Source organism: Triticum dicoccoides, chromosome 2A (genome assembly GCF_002162155.2).
Source record: "Triticum dicoccoides isolate Atlit2015 ecotype Zavitan chromosome 2A, WEW_v2.0, whole genome shotgun sequence".
NCBI classification, from domain to species: domain Eukaryota; kingdom Viridiplantae; phylum Streptophyta; class Magnoliopsida; order Poales; family Poaceae; genus Triticum; species Triticum dicoccoides.
Window position 1 is genome coordinate 65,512,828 of NC_041382.1, and position 20,912 is coordinate 65,533,739.

At 48.9% G+C, this 20,912-nt stretch overlaps 3 protein-coding genes across 3 annotated transcripts in view; all 3 read left to right on the top strand.

Annotated features, from left to right (window-relative positions):
• Positions 1 to 1,669, top strand: part of LOC119353279 (ubiquinol-cytochrome c reductase complex 6.7 kDa protein-like) — a 2,346-nt gene extending 677 nt beyond the window's left edge. The window contains exon 2 of the mRNA XM_037619877.1: positions 1,388 to 1,669. Coding sequence (XP_037475774.1) covers positions 1,388 to 1,441 — 54 coding nt within the window. The 3' untranslated portion in view covers positions 1,442 to 1,669. The remainder of the gene's footprint in view (positions 1 to 1,387) is intronic.
• Positions 1,670 to 2,233: 564 nt separating this feature from the next.
• LOC119353276 (vacuolar-sorting receptor 1-like) lies at positions 2,234 to 6,830 on the top strand. Its single transcript, XM_037619874.1, has 12 exons — positions 2,234 to 2,861; positions 3,897 to 4,583; positions 4,684 to 4,772; positions 4,861 to 4,930; positions 5,037 to 5,120; positions 5,220 to 5,296; positions 5,375 to 5,456; positions 5,532 to 5,614; positions 5,699 to 5,765; positions 5,868 to 5,999; positions 6,183 to 6,289; positions 6,401 to 6,830. The coding sequence occupies exons 1-12, from the start codon at positions 2,522 to 2,524 to the stop codon at positions 6,503 to 6,505; spliced, it is 1,923 nt and encodes a 640-aa protein (XP_037475771.1). The 5' UTR covers positions 2,234 to 2,521; the 3' UTR covers positions 6,506 to 6,830.
• A 6,746-nt stretch (positions 6,831 to 13,576) lies between these two features.
• Positions 13,577 to 20,529, top strand: LOC119353280 (B3 domain-containing protein Os07g0679700-like). Its single transcript, XM_037619878.1, has 12 exons — positions 13,577 to 13,738; positions 14,534 to 14,615; positions 14,703 to 14,804; positions 14,870 to 15,609; positions 15,785 to 15,881; positions 16,363 to 16,537; positions 17,558 to 17,634; positions 17,712 to 18,125; positions 18,258 to 18,307; positions 18,440 to 18,553; positions 19,173 to 19,240; positions 19,415 to 20,529. The coding sequence occupies exons 1-12, from the start codon at positions 13,605 to 13,607 to the stop codon at positions 20,209 to 20,211; spliced, it is 2,850 nt and encodes a 949-aa protein (XP_037475775.1). The 5' UTR covers positions 13,577 to 13,604; the 3' UTR covers positions 20,212 to 20,529.
• The last annotated feature ends 383 nt before the right edge of the window (positions 20,530 to 20,912 follow it).

Below are 20,912 nucleotides of genomic sequence, written 5' to 3' on the forward strand. Positions count from 1 at the left end.
GATTACCAGAAGTTTATTAGTACGTGGTAAAACTTGTTCTTTGGATATAATTAGTGCTCCATTCGTATGGTAGGATAGCATACGGTTAAGGAGAAGACCAAGTGATTTTGAGATGGCAACAGATTTATGTTTGCGAACCCGTGCGTTTAAGGTGTCTTCGTGATAGGAACTTTCTGCAATAAATGGACCATGTCTCAGGACAAATGCTGAATTAGCTAGTGTCACATCTACATCATTCTAACATGATATTTGACAACCAAGTTTAGCACAGCACAAGCTTCTACTCCCTCTGTTTCTAAATATAACTCTTTTTAGATATTCTAATATGGACTACATACGGAGCAAAATGAGTGAATCTACACTCTAAACTATGTCTATATACATCCGTATGTAGTTCATATTGAAATATCTACAAAGACTTACATTTAGGAACGGAGGGAGTACATGTTAGAACACTTGACACAGAGTAAGACAATGTGGATGCAACGTACAATTTCAGTTTAGCTACATTCTAAATTTCTAATGCATATAGTTCTAATTGTTCTATCTTGGTGTCATGAATTAACTTTCACTCCCTCTGATAGTTTCTGTGAGGCACCTTGATTTCTTTACCTTTAGTTTCACATAACTAAGATGTGTGTTGTGCGTGTTAGCTCCAGGAAGGTCTCAAACATGGTCAATATAGTTGCTTTTCTCTAAGAAGGCGCTTCTGTTGAATACATAGTCTGGTGTATTCCACTATTTCTGACTGTTATGAAAATTTGGAGCACGTACGTGTATTTTTTTTCATATTGTTTTGTCTGCCCTCTCTGTTATGAACTCAGATACCTAATTCTATACGTCCTATTCAGTGTATGTTTTACGGGCTATGTGGCGAGCTTTAAAACCAAACAATCTGATTTCTTTTGGTTGAAACTGGTACCTTCTGCCTTTTGACGAATGGAACTTTATTTCCTCTCCTCTTGCCAAAAATCTAAGCATCCATTCTGCTATACTGAACATTCAATGATTGAGGCAACTTAAATGACTTGGCTTAGCTACTTTACGCACTGAGCGAGTCTGTCTGTCTGGTACACAAATTCTTCCTCGCATCTTTTGTCCCCTGTGATGCCTGGTCTTTTCTGTATTTGTGAAAGCTGGAACTAAAATCATGATGAAGATCCATGGTGTGCCTATGTTGTTTGTGTTTACTCTATTTAAACCATTCTATAAGTTGCTTAATCAATTCCAAATACAGTATCTTGCATCTTCATTAACCCATCTCAAAGTCATAATTTTGCTGTTAATCTGTTTTTTCTTCTGAATTTTCTTGTCATGACCATCGCACTATTAGTTTCAGTTTCTCGGTCTACATGATTCTGAAGATCCTTTTGATTTTCCTTTGCAGCCATTCGACTGGATCAAGAAGACCTTCTTTGAGAAGCCCGAGCCAGAGGCATGAGTGTCATACATTGCAACTTTTGATGCGTACATTTTCAGGACGATTCTCTGAGTTTGGATGACCCAGCCAATAATATACAAGACCCTCGTGTTCCCTTGTTTGATTTGCCATCCAGATGTAGGTTTCCTCTTGCGTTGCATGTAACCCTCACCATGGGAGGGGAATGATCATGTAAATTTTATTTGCCGTCACAGAGAAAAGAAACTGTGCTCGTGTTTATTTCTCCTCTCTTGCTACGGTCACCAAAGAGTGAGCTTTGTCTCAGAGCAGGAAACTCACGCTCTTGCATGGTGTTTTGTGTTCAGCCCGGTGTCATTTCTTGAACTAACTCACCGCGAACGTGAAGCGTATGACAGTACCTCCACCTTGGCCCTTCCAAGATTCTAAGAAACTCAGAGATTGAAATCACATGTAGAACTTGACACAACTATAACTACGTGCTCTCCTCTAAAAAGGGAAAAAGTTGAGAACGATGTGTACCAAATGTTAGCACATTTCTCTAGTGGTAGCCTGCACTCTTCAGCCAGAAACAGCAGTCTCAGTTACTCCTACAAAGGCGCACACGGGTAACGCACCGACTCGAACCATATTTGGTGTGTAGAGTCATGTTCCCAACAACCCATTGCTAGCTCCACACACAAAGGCGCCCGGTGCCGCCTCTCTCACGCGCGCCACACATGCATGCAATGCACGGCACGCTCTCTGTCTTTCTCGTCGGATGAGGATGAGCATGAGCATGACAGCGTCCGGAAAAGCGCTGGCTTTCCCCGTCAGCGCGCGCGCGAGCACGGACACGGCCACACACACACCAGAAGCAAAAGGCGGGAGGCTTGGAAGCGTTCCAACCCCCACACGAGGAGGCCGCCACTGCTCTCTCCCTCCTCCTCTCCCTCCCAACCCCCGGTCAAATCCATCCGCCCTTGCCACTCAACCCACGCTCGCCTTTTCCGCTCAGACGCCACCCTCCTCTCTTCCCCGAGATCATCGATCCGTCCATCGACCCTCCACGCCCTGCTCGTGTTCCATCGTCGTGCGGCATCTGGCCAGAGAGGGATCGGGTCGCCGATCAAGCGAGGTGTCATGGGAGGGAGATCGTCGCCGGCGGGGTGGCGGCGATGGGTGCGGACGCGGCTTCTTCTTCTTCTTCTCGTGGTGCTGGCGCTGGCGGCGACGGCGGCGGTGGAGGGGAGGTTCGTGGTGGAGAAGAACAGCCTGCGGGTGACGTCGCCGGCGGCGCTGCGGGGCGTGTACGAGTGCGCCATCGGCAACTTCGGGATGCCGCAGTACGGGGGCACCATGCACGGCGTCGTCGTCTACCCCAAGGCCAACACCAAGGCCTGCAAGCCCTTCGCCGACTTCGGCCTCTCCTTCAACCCCAAGGCCGGCGGCCTCCCCGTCTTCCTCCTCGTCGACCGCGGAGGTTTCTTTTCTTCTCCTTCTTCATCCCACTTTGCACTTTGGTCAGACCGATCCTGTGATTTAACCGGCGGTGCGCGTGCGTTTCCCTTTAATTAATCTGTCCTACTAGCAATTACGGCCGACTGCATGCACGAATGGTTCAATACACCTGCTTCCTCATTCTCCCTAGCTACGAGTAGATGTTAATTAAGAGTCCACACGTTTTAAAATGGGAACCCGGCAATAGGATTTGGACCTTGGCCAATATGGTTATCTATGGCTTCTGTTCATAGTATGTATGTGAAAATAATGGATTCAGTCTTGGTCATGTTCTTGGAGTGAATTAATTTCGTCAGCGAGAGACGCGGCGCGGCACGGCACGACGAAGCTATGTAATGCCATGTTAAGGAAATGGGTTTCGGATGGTTAGTTGGGACCCCTCTTTTCCTTCCGTTGGACATTTTGGTGTATGTAGTTTGGTCCTACTTTCCTGATGAAATAGCACATGTTTTGCTCATGTTCTTTGAGTGGAGAGGTTCTTGGCACAGGTACCTGCATAGTTGCATAACTGTGTTCAGTTAGCTACTTGGCCCATCTTGCATTATATAAAAATCAGGTACTTAGCACATCTTTGTCGTGTGTTGGAATGGGGATCTTACCACTGTCAAGGGACAGAACTAATTTGGCCGTCCACCTCGAACTGTTTCCTGCAATGTCTGGTGTCATATACCTCTCTTCAGAAAATGCTTTTCCCTATCTTGCAATAGATAAGAAATTCACTTTGAGTTGTGTAGCGAAATAGAATCAACAAGGGTAATGTCCAAAAGAAGGAAATCTCTACTACCACAACGCCATCATCATAAAACGAGTTTGATTAGGTGTGCCATAATACCAGTCAGCCATAGTTGTTGAACAAAGCAGATAAATGCCATGATAGTAATATCATCTCAAATCCATTATCTTCCTATCTTATATTCTTATTTTGAGTACCTCTCACTGGCTAGCACTGTTTTCAGTCATCACCAAGAAGAGTGCTTAAATTCTTTGCAACGTGCAGACTGCTACTTCACAACCAAGGGATGGAACGCGCAGACGGCCGGAGCCGCCGCGGTGCTCGTCGCCGACGACAGAGCAGAGCCCCTCATCACAATGGACACCCCAGAGTCCAGCGGCAAGGAGCACCTCGAGAACATCACCGTCCCCTCCGCCCTAGTCTCCAAACGCTTCGGCGACGACCTCAAGGGCGCCCTCGAGAACGGCGACATGGTGAACGTGCTCCTGGACTGGCGAGAGTCCCTCCCTCACCCGGACGAGCGCGTCGAGTACGAGTTCTGGACCAACAGCAACGACGAGTGCGGCGCCAAGTGCGACATGCAGATGAGCTTCGTCCGGGACTTCCGCGGGGTGGCGCAGGTGCTGGAGCAGCGCGGCTACACCCAGTTCGCGCCGCACTACATCACCTGGTACTGCCCGGAGGCCTTCGTCCTGAGCGCGCAGTGCCGGTCGCAGTGCATCAACCACGGCCGCTACTGCGCCCCCGACCCCGAGCAGGACTTCACCACCGGGTACGACGGCAAGGACGTCGTGGTGCAGAACCTGATCCAGATTTGCCTCTTCAAGGTCGCCAACGATAGCCGCAAGCCGTGGCTGTGGTGGGACTATGTGCACGACTTCGCCATCCGGTGCCCCATGAAGGAGAAGAAGTACACCACCGATTGTGCTCATGGTGTCATCAAGTCGCTTGGTGCGTGTGGTTGACTCTGTTCGTTATGATATATACTCTCTATTGTTTGTTTGTGGTGATGATTGGCCATTTGTTTATGTTTGCGGTTTTTGTTTTACAGGGATGGACATTGACAAGATTACCCAATGCGTCGGAGACCCCGACGCCGACGAAGACAATCCGGTGCTCAAAGCAGAGCAAGATGCTCAAGTGAGTCTCTTGATGATAAACTCGTATATAAGCCATAGCAGATTCGTTGGTTGATGGCAGACTGATGTTTATGCCTTTGATCCTTCAGATTGGCCATGGTGCTCGAGGGGATGTTACCATACTGCCGACTTTCGTCGTCAATAACAGACAGTACAGAGGTGCGTCCACTCTCCCACTCTTCATTTCTTTTCAGCTCAATGTCCCCTTGTTTATATATGTTTTACTCTTCTTTTTCAACGTGTGTTTATTTTAATTTCTGTTTAGGGAAACTGGATAAAAGGGCGGTGCTACGAGCGATATGCTCGGGATTTGAGGAGACGACCGAACCCGACATCTGTTTGACTCAAGGTTTGTGGTTTGCACCTTTTTTGTTGTTTGTTGAATAAACCTGCCTGGATTTCGTTCTTCATGGTTTATAATTTTTGGGCTTCATATCTTCTTGCATAGACATACAAACAAACCAGTGCTTGGAAAACAATGGAGGTTGCTGGCTGGACAAAAACACTAATTTCACGGCGTGCAAGGTAGTGAACTTCACTTGAAAAGTGCTGCTCACATTGTTACCTCATCCTTGTTCTAATTCCATGGGTAACTTCTCCTAGGATACCTTCCGTGGGCGGGTTTGCGAGTGCCCGGTTGTCAATGGCGTCAAGTTCGTTGGCGACGGGTACACCCATTGTGAAGGTAAACTTGTTTCTCCACTGAATCAAAATGATCTTCATACAAGCTACCCTTTTTATGCGTTCATGGGTTTGGCAGCTTCTGGTGTCGGTCGATGCCAAATCAACAACGGAGGCTGCTGGAAGGAGACCAGGAACGGCAAGTCTGTCTCTGCCTGCTCGGTATAAGATCATCTCTTTCAGATTGCAGTTTTCTTTCTCATGGCTTCTGTGTGCAGTACAAAACTGAATTTTGGAAATCTGCAGAATGAGCAAGCTAAGGGCTGCAAATGTCCGCAAGGATTCAAGGGCGACGGCATACACGGTTGCGAAGGTAGGTATCGCCATTAGAAACAACATTGTTACACAACCATGTTTGCATATTCTTAAGTAAATTTTCATATTTAATACGTACCTCTCTGCTTGGCGCTTGCAGATGTTGATGAATGCAAAGAGAGGCTCTTCTGCCAGTGCAAGGACTGCAGCTGCGAGAACACATGGGGAAGCTACGAGTGTGGCTGCGGTGGTAGCAACATGCTATACATGAGAGAGCATGACACTTGCATCAGTGAGTTGCCTAGCCTGAATTTCCTTTGGGACCTCACTATATATATGGTCCAGGTCTCACCATGTTCCTAATTTATCTTTCAAAGGTGTTAATGTGGAATGTGCTAGTAGCACCTTCAAACGGTCCTTCCTTTGTCTATAATAACAATGCGCTAATTTGACGCTTTTTCCGGTACCGGTGCAGGCAAGGTCGCGACTTCGTCGCTGGGATGGGGTTTCATGTGGGTCATCTTCTTCGGCCTCGGTTTCGCGGGAGTTGGAGCATACGCCGTCTACAAATATCGGCTACGGGTAAAATGCTCAAACATGATCGCTCCTAGTACTCTGTTCTGCAAAAGACTTTGCACTGATTTATGTGAGGCTCATGTACATTTTTGCTGTTACCAAATAATGCCATGGCAGAGCTACATGGATTCAGAGATCCGCGCGATCATGGCGCAGTACATGCCGCTGGAGAACCAGGAGACGTCGAGCCACCAACGGCATGTGGAGCACGCCGACATCTGAAACGCCGAGGTTCCACATACGGATCGAGCATAAGAGCTAGTTTCTCTCGTCGGAGTGGTCGGGTTCAGAGCTGGAGTTTTGAATTCAGAAGATTGGTTGGTTAGCTTATGGTTCTGAAAGACAAACACTTTTTTCCTTTTTTCTGAAACTTTGAGGACAGGTTTAGGATGGATCTCACCGGAGTTTAGCCCTCATTTAGTCATAATTTAATTTCGATGCTCGTGGTCTTTGTTCAGCTTGATAACATTGTGTAAATACTGTTGTTCGTTCCGACTGAACCGTCTTTGCTGCCCTTAATAAAGAGACCAGAGGAGCATTTAGCCTACTTCCCCAGAGAACGAAATGAAGATGTGCTTTCGCAGGTATCACAGTTGTGAGCTCCTTCTCGTTTTCTACTCTTGTAATTAGATAGTACTGCCTTTTTACAGTGGCAAACAAATGAATTTCTGGAGGTTAGGAGGGTCTCAGAGACTTCAAACATACACCTTACCTTGGGCCGTTACTGATAAACCATAATTTGAAGATACCCCCTCTGATCCCAAATACAAAAGTCTTTATAGATATTTCGCTATGGCCTGCATACGGAGCAAAATGAGTGAATCTACACTCTAAAATGCATCTGTATACATCACTATGTGATTCATAGTGAAATCTTTACAAAGGAACGGAGGGAGTACTATTTGTGACGAATCAAATGGTAAAACTACATATTCTGCAACGACCAAAGTCACTTTCTAGAACACACAGATGGTTCAGTGCGACCTCTTATTTCCTTCAACGTACTACTACTCGATCAGAGAACACATGCATATCCTGCATATCACCCTCGTTCAGAGAACACATGCGCATCACCGGCGTCTTGCTTAAATAGAGTGGTACTAGGGTTATCACTTACTCACCGAGGGCAGGTAACGACGCAGCCTTACAGGCTGGGCAGCGCAGCGAGAGCCATCATGATGCGCCACTGCCATGCGTGTATGGAATAACGCGGGCAGAATCATACGTGGAGTAGACTTGATTGGGGCATCCAGCAGTCAGTGCCCTAGCGCTAGCGGTGGACCAGAAAGAAGATGAGGCCGGCCCGGGGAATCCAAAATCCATGCCATGTTGCCATGCCATGATGATTAACCGAACTGCAGACGAAACCGATTAACGCTCGTCTAAAAGCTCTCAGACACGACCTGCATGCATAGGAAGGAACTGTTCGCCAACACCTGTTGGCAGTGGTATCTGTACTCTGCAGCTGCGGCGGCTCGACGTCCGGTGCTGCGCACGTACGCCCCGAGCTCCTGCTACAGTGGCCATGGCAGGCAGGCAATTCCGGCTGCATCTTTCTTCTGCCGTCGCGCCGGCGCCGCGAGAGATGGCCATCCGTCTTGACCCTTGGGGGTCCGCGGCGAACGAACGAGCAACGGGCGGCGGTGCCTTGTCTGCCCATGCACTCTGCTCTTTTCCGCTTTGCCGTGGAGGCGTTTTCGGATTGGGATTGGGATTGGACACCACCATGGCACCATTTTTCTACCGATGGATCGACACGCATAGCGGATTCGCCCTACCATACCTAGCCCCTAGCCTTGTCTTCGGCGCTCCGAATCCCGACGTGGATCCGCCAACCACCTTGCACGCCCGGTTTTTCAAACTTGAAAGCATCAACCTCCGTATTTATACACGGGCTGTACGTACTTTCCCAGTCACATCACACGCGCTGTACGTAGTACTAGGAGTGCGTACGCAATGGATGGACTCTGTACTCTGTAGAAGCACAGACGAGCAAGGAAGGAACAAAGCAGAAGAGTGTTGGCCGCGGACCAAAGTTAACTAGGGTGGGAACCGATTCTGGCCGCGCGCCAACCGCACCGGCGCAACGATTCAGCCGGCCAACCAATGACCGTACGATTTCTGTGTGATACATTGACTGCTAGCCATCGGATGTGCTTCCTTGCTTCGTCTGTCTTCTTCATCCTCTTTCTGAAAATACTGCACGGCCGCATATGGAAGCGAGAGGAGGCTACAGCGCCGTCGACCCCGCCGTAATCTCCCGCAGGCGACCGAGTCCGAAGCACCGCTGCAGACCCCGAGCTCGCCGCTGCTCGCCGCCCTCACACAACCTACTCGCGCTCGAAAAAATTCGATCTATGGAGCTTGTAGCACGAATCCTCGCCGGTTCCAGCATGAAAAAGCCTCATCCACAGCATCGCAGCTGCCGCGGCGTCATGGTCCTCGTCCCCGGGCAGCCGTTCGTCGTCGCAGCTGTGCTTTTGAACTCGCCGCAGGTCGCAGCTCGCCATGAATGGACGTAGCAAAAAATATGGCCAGTCATAGCAAAAATCTACGATGCTTGCAGCAAAATCATCGCCGTCGCCGTGAATGATCGCAGCTCCGACGTGAATGGACGTAGCAAAATAATTCGTCGTACGTAGCAAAAATCCATGATGGTTGCAACAAAATCTTGTCGCCGCCGTCGCTTGGTCGCAACTCAGCCGTGGATGAATGTAGCAAAAAACCTTGTAGGTTGTAGCAAAATCCGATGGCGGTGGCAGCAGAAATCGTCGTCTTCATTTGGTTCCAGCAAAAAAAGTATCGGTTCTAGCATCCCTTGTCACAGGATGTAGCATCTCGCGCGGCGGTTGCAACATTCAATAAAAAAGGTGAAGCTCTGTATCAGACATCCATGTTGACTGTTTCATCGATGTCTCCGATGCTTAGGCTACCACAAAGATGACTCAAAACCAGTGTCGCTGGTTGTAGCTCGTTGTTGCAGGTAGCAACATTTGCATTCTAAAGACGAACAGATGTAACAAAACCCGTTGCCGAACGTAGCAAATACCTACGACGGTTGCAGCAAAAAGTCATCATCGTCGCCGTCGCGGTTCGCAACTCGTTCGTGATGGATGTAGCAAAACGTTATGCCGGTTGTAGCAAATACCTACGACGGTTGCAGCAAAAAGTCATCGTCGTCGCCGTCGCGGTTCGCAACTCGTTCGTGATGGATGTAGCAAAACGTTATGCCGGTTGTAGCAAATACCTACGACGGTTGCAGCAAAAAGTCATCGTCGTCACCGTCGCGGTTCGCAACTCGTTCGTGATGGATGTAGCAAAACGTTATGCCGGTTGTAGCAAAAAGCGAGGCTAGTTGTAGCAAAACCGCGACGCCGACTGTGTGTTGTAGCAAAATGCGATGCTAGTTGTAGCAAAATGTTGTGCCAGTTGTAGCAAAATCTATGCCGGTTGAAGCATGTAGCAAATCTATGCCAGTTTTGCTAGGAGCAGCACCGCCTCGTCCTCGCCGTCCAGTATGTGCCCGTGGTTGCAGGCTTGCGACAATGGCTATGGTTGTGATTCCGCTGGTTGGAGGAGATGCGGCATGGCTAGAGGAGATCGTTGGTGGATGGCTCTCATGGAAGATGTGTTGCTGCTGGAGAAGAAGAAGACCGAAGACGCGGGTGGATAAGGGGATGAGAAGATAAGGCATGTGCGGTTGGCTTTGCTCAGGAAAAAAATAGAAGCAACTGGACAGGTACGTGTCTTGCGGGGTGCTACATAGATGCTACGTGGGCTTTGTACATGGGCCGCACCGAACGAGACGCACAAGTGGGAGGCAACCGGCCGAAGCTTCGGCCGGCGCACCATCTCGAAACGCTTCTCAAGTTAGGGGGTGGGAAATCGATGAGAATCGGTATAGGAAAACAAGTGTGTTTCAAAGGGTTCTAAAAACCCTGAGAAGAATTAAAATATGCTGGACGGACGGACGATGCTCTGTGAAATTCAAAAAAAAGATCAAGGTTAAATTCAGCCTCACTTGGGAGCCATATATGGAAGAACCAACGTTCAACAAACATGTAGTAGTAGCTTACGCCCAAAAAAAAAGAAAAGGAAAAGAGAAGCAGTGCCATCTTGAGTTCAAATTTTATTTCACTTGGGAACTGATAATGGAGAAACTCTTTTTGGCTATTTGCCGCTCTTCAGTCTGTTTTTTTTTCTTTTTTTTTCAAAAAGGGGGAAATCCTCGGCCTCTGCATCAGAAAGATGCATACGGCCATCTTATTAAACCGCTCTCCAGTCTGCTATTGCTTTCAAATTTGTTGTTATGGATGTTTAAAGAGTCTGCGCTGTGGTTTGGAGTTTGTTGCCTGCAGTAAATGAATAGGATAACAACGTCTCAAACGTTCGTTGCTTCCTATATACTTCTTCCTAGGCACCTGCTGATTGTGATCTTCGATGGATCATGGTTTAGCTTGAGCTGGTAGGTGCCATAGGTTGTGTAGCTAGTACTTTTCGCAAAAAAAAGGTTGTGTGGCTAGTACTAGCGGTGTGTGATGTTTCTTAATTTTTTGTTTCAGTGGCTGTAAAGGACCTGGTGGTTTCTGTTAAAACGAAAGAGTAGATGCTGCCGAGCATTATTTTTTGTTTCAAGAAAACGGGAGCTCCATTTGTTTAATAAATGAGAGTGGGCGGTACGGCCCCGAGCAACTATTCTGCTCAAGTTGCCCCAGGACACGTAGCTAACATCATCTAATAAGCCGCAGACGTAATAGTATATCGTGCATGCACGTACGGTAGCACAGCCAGTAGTTCAGGCGTGCACACAGTGGTTGAGCAGTTGCACACGTCCATACCTGACGAGACTTGCCTGCTCCCCTGACGTATGCTTATCCGTGCTCCCGCGTACGTGGCTTGATTTGATTGGAACAAAATAAGGCTCGGTCCCATCCCTTAACATCAGAGAGGAAAGTGATTAGACTAAAAAGAAAAAAAGAAAAAAACAAACGTATGATGAAATGGGAGCACAAATGAAAGCATGGTAGGGAGCAGACAAGCCGGATCCCTCCGGCTTACGGTTAACCTGAGCGACTCTCCATTATCGTCCAATCCATATGCAAGGAGCGCAAATTTTAACGATATATTTATCAATCATAAAGCCGCCCGTGATTGTGCGATGATCAGCGGCCGGTTGCGTAAGCTAGAATCGTCCGTTTTCCCAAAGGCGCCACGATCGATCAGGCCATCCTTATTCGTTAATTCCTTTTTCTTCTACCGTGAGCTGCATCTGCGGTTTCCCCGTCCGCGTCGGCCGATTTGTTTTAACCGTCGCTTTTCGTGTCGTCGTCGCTGTATCGGTGGAGATTCTGCGGCGACGGCGACGCACACCTTCTGTCCGTGCCAAGTAGTTTTTACTTTCTTTCTGAGAATTCCGTGCCAAGTAGCTTCACTCCATATTACCGCCTCAAAGACGCCACAGAACGACAAGATAAGACTGTAAAAGCAGAAATTGTCGTCCATTTTTCTGCACGGCTGCAGGAGTCTGAAGGCACGAGAGACTGCTCCATCGACGCCCTGAAACAGTTCTCGCCGTGAAACTGGAGGACACGCCCCGGTCGCCGACGGCCGACGTGCCTGCGCCGTTCCTCGCATCTCTGAACCCAGCCAATCAGTCGACTGTTCCAACGCTGAACACGACCGAGCGCGGGGCCCCACCAACTGCCGAATCACCTGCCCTCCCACGAGAGAGTCCGCCGCCTGTCGTGTCGTAGCAGAGGGCGAATATAATACCACGTCATGTATTCACCGTGTCCCGTTTTCATTCCATCCCATTTCAAAAAAAACAAAAAAAAAACGCAACGGTCGCCGTCCCGGTCTCCGTCGCCGGAAAAAGGAAAACAGTCGCCGGTCGCCTCCACGCGGGCCCGGCGCGGCGCCCGTGCGCCCGAGCCGTCGCCGTCGGCGACGTGCGCCGTGTCGGGCGGGTGCACGCACGTAGCCGCACCTCACCTCACCTCGTGGCCACGGGGACGCTGGCTACGTGGTACTACTGCTGCTGCTCCGCCCGTACTCTACGTCCACCTCACCGGCAGGGCAGGGGAGCAGTACCGCCCGACGGCAGCATGCGTGCATGTGGACGCCAGCATCTCCCTCGTCGAGGCATGCGCGCGGGGGATCGCGGCAGCGCTCACGTGACGTCGTCGTGGGGAACCGCGAGCCCCGCCGGTCCACGTCGCGGCGAGCCACGCCCCGTGCCGTGCCCCGACGGGCCACCGCGAGCGCCTTCAATTCCCCGTGCGCTGTGTTCGCTGGCTACGAGGTGGGCCGTACGTACGTACGTCCTCTGCGTATGATGCGTGTGCCGCGCCGGAGGACGCAGAGACGCACAGTGGGGTTGGCGTTCGTGAAAGGAGGCGCCGCCGCCGAGGCCGGCTGGAATTGAACGTTATTAACTGGGGCGCCTCCACCTGAAGGCGACGTCACACGCGGCCTGCCGGTGCCGGAGCCGGAGGCATTGAAGGCCGGCCGGCGTCTGGGCTGGCTGGCATTCTGAAATTCCTCGCTCGCATTGAATTCGGCGCAGGGCAGGCCGCTGCCCGTCGCCTCCTTTTTGTTTTCTTCCGGGAGAACAATCCGCCATAAACTAAACCCAGCCCTGCGCCCTGTCAGGCATGCGCGAAAGCGGGAGCCCTCGCCTCCTCTCCTCTCCTCCCATTTTTACCACGTCGGCAATAGAAAATGTGCGCCCATGACTGCAGCGGCGACGTCGTGGAGGGGAGCAACGCGACGCAGCAGCCAGCGGGGCGGAAACCGTAGGAAAAGCACGGCATGTCGTGCATGCACGCACGCACGCACAGGAACAAAAAGCCACGCTCGCTACCCCAACCCCCGCCCCTAAAAAAATCCCGGTCGTTGCTTTCAGCTGGCTTTATTTCTGGGAGGAAAAAGGAATTCCTCCTCGTTCTAGTACTAGTGTAGTAGCACTGCCCGCAGCTGCTTCGGGCATCCCATCTCGTCGCTGTCCTTCCCTCCCTCCCTCCCTCCCTCACTTGGCTTGCCCGCACCGCACCGCATGCGCCAGTAGCCACCGATCGCCCGCCCGTTCGTGCGTGCGTCGGTTGCTCTCTCCACATCCAGCGGAAAACTACGCCTCCCCCACCCCCCTCCCTCCCTCTCTCCGTATCTCGGGCGGGGGTGGGTGATGCGGTGAGGCGGGGCGGGGCGGGGCGAGGTGGGCTCTGCTTTCCCTTTTCGGCGGGGGCAGCAGCAGCGGCGGCAGCTTGATCGGAGAGGGAGGGCGGGGGACTCGTCGGCGCGCGACGGAGCGGAGCGGGCGGCCATGGCGGGGATGGCCGCGGCGGCGGCGAGGTGCATGAACGCGGCGTGCGGCGCGCCGGCCCCGGGGGTGGGCGAGTGGAGGAAGGGCTGGCCGCTGCGATCCGGCGGCTTCGCCGTGCTCTGCGACAAGTGCGGGTACGCCTCCCCTCCCCTCCCCTACCACCACCTCCTCCCTCCCTCCCTCCCTCCGCGCTTGCTCTGCGTGCTCTGTTCCGAATGGGATGGGTGGCTCGCTGACTAGCTCGTCGGCTGGGCGAATCGATTCGTCTCGATGCTCTGCCTACCTTTGCCCCCCAGCCTTTTCTTCACGGGGAGACGATGTTTTGTTCCTTGTTGCGGTTGGGCAATCTGAGGATTTCCTTTTTGTCTTGCGCGTGGAGCAGTTTTTCAGAAAAGCGGAGTTGACTCGGCTGTAGCCTGCGTGGATACCTACCAGCGGCATAGAACAGATACTAGTTAGCAGTAGTTGGTTGTGTGGAGCTCATGTCCAATTCAGATTTTGTGTAATCGCTCAGTTAATCAGGGCCGACCCAAAAATTGCTGGCAGCAGCTTGATTCTGGAAATTGATCCTGTATGATATAAGCTGCGCCTGCTTGGTAAAAGTGATCTCTGTGTCTTGTATGCTTGACTCAGGGTTTCTGCTTGCTTGAGGAAACACTGCCTGCTGCTTGGTGAAGGTCACCTCTGTGCCCTGTATGGTTGACTCAGACTTGCTGCTTGCTTGGCAGTAACTATTCGGTGTTGTGACACTGGAAGTTCTCTTGCGGTTCGTTTTCGATGATGACGGGAGAAACATGTTTAATCTAGTATATTTGGAGATTGTTTTTCCTGCAACATAGGAAATTACTGTTACCCTGTTACTACTATCATTTTATAGTTTAATTTTCTGGCCCTGTCGATTCTTACCATATCATTTGTGCTGCGCTCAGGTTGGCGTTCGAGCAGCTCGTCTTCTGCGATATATTCCACCAAAAGGAGTCTGGTTGGAGGGACTGTTCGTTTTGTGGGAAGGTGAGTGAGACTCTGACACATGCTGTGAGTTATATATGCAACCAAACTGTTTCACAGCAATAATTCCAAGGGGCTCCGCCGTTTCAGCGTCTCCATTGCGGCTGTGTTGCTTCGAAGAATTCCTTTGATCTGCTTGATAGCGGAGGAGTTCAATGCGTGAATTGCATGAAGAATCCAGGACCTCAACCTGTAAGTTTCTTTTTCGCGTCATCTTCCATTTCTTTTCTTTCCAAATCTGATTGTTCTTTCTGCAGGTTTCGTGTCAAGTGGCTCCAAAGCTTTTTTTACCTCCTCCAAATAACCAGAGACTCTTTGGTAAAAGCGATGAATTGTTGCCAGGTAGACCGTTGGAATCACCGTCCCTTATGCTCGATTCCAGAAGTGATGATATTGCTATTATAACTAAGAGCAATCATCCATTCATGGTAAAGAACTTGGAAATTGGGCAAAGCAGTAACATTTTGAGGCAAAAGGAAATTGAAAATGGCGCAAGGCAGATTAAGTGGGAGCAACCGACACTCAGTATTGGGGACATGGGAAGGATGCCTTTCTTAATTAGGCCTCAGAGTGCATTAGAGTCTCCCCAATCCCAGTGTACACGAAGAGATGATAATAGAGACCCGACAGCCGATAGCACAACAAGTGAATCAATTTCAGAGGCAGGCCTCAGTATGAGCTTGGGCATTGCTAATAATGGAAACAAGATGGAGGCTACTTCAACTATGGAAAGACCCATGGTGTCACCAACAACACCGTTTTCTGAAGGAAGAGAACTTGCCACTACATTATCTCCATTTCAGCATGCGCAGAGGGCTCGGCATTTTCTCACCAGACCACCGAGGGTTGCCGAAGGTGCTGCTTTCGACCCAATGAGAGATGGTTTTCCACATCTTCGTGTTGCCAGACCACCTGCTGAAGGAAGGGGTCGCAATCAATTACTTCCACGGTATTGGCCAAGAATAACAGATCAAGAGCTGCAGCAAATTTCTGGAGAGTATCCTTTAATATTGTTTTTTCAACTCCTTGGCAACACTGATGCTTAAATTATATACATGCAAATTACATGATGCATAGTTGATCAAGTAGGAGAGGGAGTGTCTTCAATATGCTGTGTATTTGTTTTTGTTGTGGATATTGTGTTGTGTTCCTTGACTGTATTTTGCTGCAAGTTCGAATTCAACCATCGTTCCACTGTTTGAGAAGGTTCTAAGTGCTAGTGATGCAGGACGCATAGGACGACTTGTTCTTCCAAAAGCCTGTGCCGAGGTGATATGTCTCTTCTGTATACCCTTCTGCTTTCTCTTCATAATTTAGTATGCTGTTGCCACACGTTTCGATTTCATTTTGCCATATAATCTGTATGAATAAAAACCTTTATGCAAGGAGCACCATGAGCTCCCGGATGTTAGAATTTGGGGAAGCACAGTTGCCTATGTTCAAGAGATCGATTGGAAATGAAAATAAGCAACCAAGAAAACCTGTTGTAACACAGACAACAAGTCAGTCTAATTAGCATTTAGTCCCTTGCTGTTTTGCCTATTTGCATTCTCATGGCGTATTTAGAATAGTAACATCATTATATTGGTGATACTCCTGTCTAAATGATCAAGTGAAACCTGTTTCATGGTCAGAAAGTGCCATTCACATAGCTGCTGTGATGTCGGGCAGCAAACTGCTTGATAATATCCCCATAACATATATAAGTTTTCTCCCCTATAATCCTGAGTTGCTGAGGTACTCTATGTAGGCCTATTTTCCACCAATCTCTCAGCCAGAAGGTCGTCCATTGACAATTCAAGATGCAAAAGGCAAAGAATGGCATTTTCAGTTCAGATTCTGGCCAAATAACAACAGCAGAATGTATGTCTTGGAGGGTGTTACACCATGCATACAGTCCTTACAATTACAAGCTGGTGATACAGGTGATTTGCAACTTATTTCTTATATATGGTTTTTTGAGGAATCTTATTATCATATTATATACTCCCTCCGCCCAAAATAACTGTCGTGGCTTTAGTTTAAATTTCTTCAAATTTGAACTAAAGCCATGACAGTTATCTTGCGACGGAGGGAGTATGATAATAAGCATTGCTTGCTCTATTGCATCACGCGCATGTTCATGGTTTAAGCGTGATTTTACGTAGGGCTTCATTCATTCAAAAGAATTCCATAGGAATTTTGCAAGATTCTATTCCTTGGGAATTTTTCAGCTTGTTTGATTTGTAGAACTGAAAACCATGGAACCATAGCAAGTTTTCCTATGGAATAATTCACATGCAATTCTGAAGGAAATTTCCCTCAAGGTCCTTTTGTGTTTACGACAATAGCGAACACCCAATCCTTAAAAATATTTCCTCTTTTTTCCTGTGGTGCAACCAGAAATTTTTGTTATATATTCCAGGGTTGTCAATTCCTGTAGGACTCAACGTATCATGAATCAATCCCTAAATTTTTCATATTTCTGTATTTTTATAGTCCTGTGAATAAAAAGGTCCTATGCGAATATTATTCTATCGAACATTTGTGTTTACTTTGGCATTTTTATTGGGAAAGCAGCCGAAGCATAAATTTTTACTTCAGTAAAGAGACAAATTATGAATCTCCTTAAGCAGTTCCAACTTTCTAAACTAGATGCATTGCCAGTTATCATGGAATAGACAAGTGCAAGTGAGATATATGACATGTGTTCATTGTATTTTTGTTGTATCCATATCATTGTATTTCTGTCACATCATATAGATTTGTTATTGTAAATGTTCATATATTTTTCTACCTACTTGGTCAAACTTTATAAAATTTGACTTCAGTCAAAGCTAATATGCAGAGTAAATAAAAACGGAGGGAGTATTGTGATTTTACTGGGAAGATTTTTATATGTACTGGCGTATGTGATTTTACTGGGAAGATTTTTATATGTACTGGTGTTTTTTCATTGTCTACAGTGACCTTCAGTCGGATAGAACCTGGAGGGAAACTTGTTATGGGCTTCCGAAAGGCCACAAACACTGTCAGTTTGCCAGTAAGTTTGAATTTCAATCTGTTCCCTATTCTGTGCCTCCAGCTTTACTTCAATGTATTTATGTTACTTCTACACAGGACTCACAGATTTCAGCCATTGCAACTGGTTCCCTTCTCGGTGATTCATTCTTTTCTAACACAAATGAGAATCTATCTATAGTAAGTGGTTACTCAGGATTTCTTCAGTCAATGAAGGGAGCTGCAGATCTCCAGCCAAGCTCTCTATTTGATCATCATGCCAACTCAGCTGATGGGGATGTTAGTTGGCTTAAGGCAGATAGATTTGGTGGCAGGCCAGATGAGGGGTCTTTTCAGTTTTTACACAAAAGAAGCCGCAGTATTGGTTCCAAAAGCAGGAGGCTTTTAATGGATAACGAGGAGGCCCTGGAACTGAAGCTTTCCTGGGAAGAGGCTCAGGAGTTGTTGCGTCCTGCTCCATCTGCAAAACCAACAGTTGTGATGATTGAGGACTATGAATTTGAAGAATATGATGTAAGCTGGCTTCATTCTTCACGTTTCATCACTTCAAGGCACCCTTCATTTGAAGCCTAGCAAGACAACTCTTCATTCTCAGCAATGGACTTTGATAACTGAACCTATTCTAACTTTACCACGTACATGCAGGAACCTCCTGTCTTTGCAAAGAGATCAATTTTCACCAGTCGTTCTACAGGGTAAGATACTCAATGAACACAACAAAATACCATGGTAGTCTAGTTTTCAACATGTCAGGAAATCATATGGAAGTTTATGTTCTTAGCTTCAGTTGTACCAAGTTGTGCAAATACCTGATTGTGTATATTTAGGGAACAAGATCAATGGATTCAGTGTGATGATTGCTCAAAATGGCGTCGTCTGCCTCTTAATGTCATTATTGCCTCCAAGTGGAGATGTGCTGACAACACATGGGATCCAAAAAGGTAATGCTATTTCACCTTTGTGATGGAACCTATTTTTATTCCGCTAAAAGCTGTCAATTATGATGATCAGTAGGGTGTGTGATGATGGACTGCATACTGAAAATCTTAAGCTTTTGACTGATTCTGGTTTTGTCTAAACTGGCCCACAGCCATACCTGAGCAAAAGTTTCTTTTAATTAAACAACCTCTGTTTTCTCCTCTGACTGACCACCTTTTTACTTGTGCTAAAAAAACTTTTTACTTTATTGCATAGGATATCTTGATTAGGTCTATGAAAAACTTAGTAGCATCGCGTATCTAATACTACTGTCTACTCATGAGCTATCTAATAGTCTAAAACTCTAAATACAATCAGAATATTCTGTGATGTTATTCAGAATATTTTTTGCTATTACTTCTTCAGCCTTGAAACAATTCTCTATTGTTATCCCTGTGTTCATCGCAATTTCGTCGATGTGAAATAATTCTAGTTATAAGTACGTTGCTTTTACAGACATACCAGTGCATATAATGTTGTAACCTCTCTTTGTTAGTGTTCCATATTATTTTCATCGTATTTCATAGTGCTTTCACATTCTGCTTAGCTGCTTGTGCTTAAATCAGTTGCTACAACATGCAGCTGTTCCTGCTCTGCACCTGAAGAATTAGCCCACAAGGAGTTACAAAGTATTCTCCAGCAGTACGAAGGTATGCATTATTTGCTAGCCCTGATAACAAGAGTACAAGATATCCATGATAAAGAAAGGACGTTTAGGCAGCTTCACCTTGTAAAAAGTAGAACTGAAAATAAAAATGGAAAGAGGAAACTTTTACCAAGACATCACCATTAAACAGAACCTAAAAGGCTAACTATCACTGCAGAGATAAGGAGGCGGAAGAGCAACTATTTCTTGAAGCAGAGCATCCCCGAAATGGATGCGTCGAGCCTTGACGCCTTGGCCACTGCTGCAGTCTTTGGGGAGGTCGGGAACCAAGGCGCTGCTTCGGTCGCAACGACCACCAAGCACCCCCGGCACCGGCCCGGCTGCACTTGCATAGTGTGCATCCAGCCGCCCAGCGGCAAGGGGCCGAAGCACAACCCGGCGTGCACTTGCAACGTGTGCATGACCGTCAGGCGCCGTTTCAAGACGCTCATGATGAGGAAGAAGCAACGGCAGTCGGAGCGAGAGGAGGCCGAGGCGAGCAAGAGGATCGCTTGGGTGGGCAGGGACGAGCCCGAAGGAAGCAACCTGTCGCGGTCCCCCCAGACGGTGGACACCGCGCGGGACTGCGACGTGATCATGTTCGACAAGGCCGACGCGAACAAGGGCCACATAGACCTCAACTTCCACCCCGCCAGCCGCGAGGAGGAGCAGCAGCATGGCGGCCAGCCCCGGGTGAGCATGGTCAGCCTCCTCGAGGTCGCGAACCGCCCCCTGGAGAGCTACATGAAGCAGAACGGCCTCGTGAGCCTGGCGGCGGAGCAGGGGAGCAGCTCGGGCACGGCCACAGTCCCGTCTCAGCCCGCTCCGATGGAGAGCGAAGAGCGGCCCTCCGACGAGGGGCGTGCCGTGGCGGTGGAGCAGGAGCGAGAGCCCGTGGACAACATGGCCGTCGACGAGGCAGCCTGTGAGAACCAGGGCAATGCTGCCAGTGCCAGTGACATCGCTGCTACCTGACCTGAGCTTGTTGACCGTGCGCCTGTGTTAGTGGGTGGGTGTTTGTAACTTGTGTGTGTGTGTGTGTGTATGATCGGCTTACCCCTTTTTTCCCCAAGGAACAGCTGGTGCGTTTTGATGTGAAGATCAAAATGATAGGGTTTCCTCGTGTTGGTGTAACATACGTGTACAGGGCTGTGCAACCTCGTTTGTACTAAAGTTGTAAGCTCGGTTGGTATGAAAGGCAGCTTGGTGGCTGGCTGATTGGTGTTGTACCCCACGCCTAAGAGCAACTCCAACGGGTCGACCCAGACACGGATTTTATTCTTTTTTTTGTCCGTTTGAGTTGCCCGTCCGTGTTTGCTTTTTTAATTGGGTCGGTCGGTGCATCCAACGGGGCAGACGCATTTTTAACATGTCCGCTTTGTCATTCAGTCGAACGCCTGGTACACGAGCTTCGTGCAGCTCGTGCGCGCTCGCCGTGTCCACACCGCAGACCGCCGCCCCACAGCTCGCTGCGCCCCACGGCTCTCCTGTGTCACCGCCTGCCCCATGGCTCGCCGCGCCCAAAGCTCGTTGCCCCGCCGCTCTCCCTGTGCCGCAGCTCGCCGCGCCTGCCTGCGGCTCTCCCCCTGTTGCCGCTCGCCGTGCTGGTGCTGCCTCGTGCCGCCACGAGCTCGCACCCCGCCCCCGCAGCAGCTTGCCAGGGTTGCAGCAGCTCT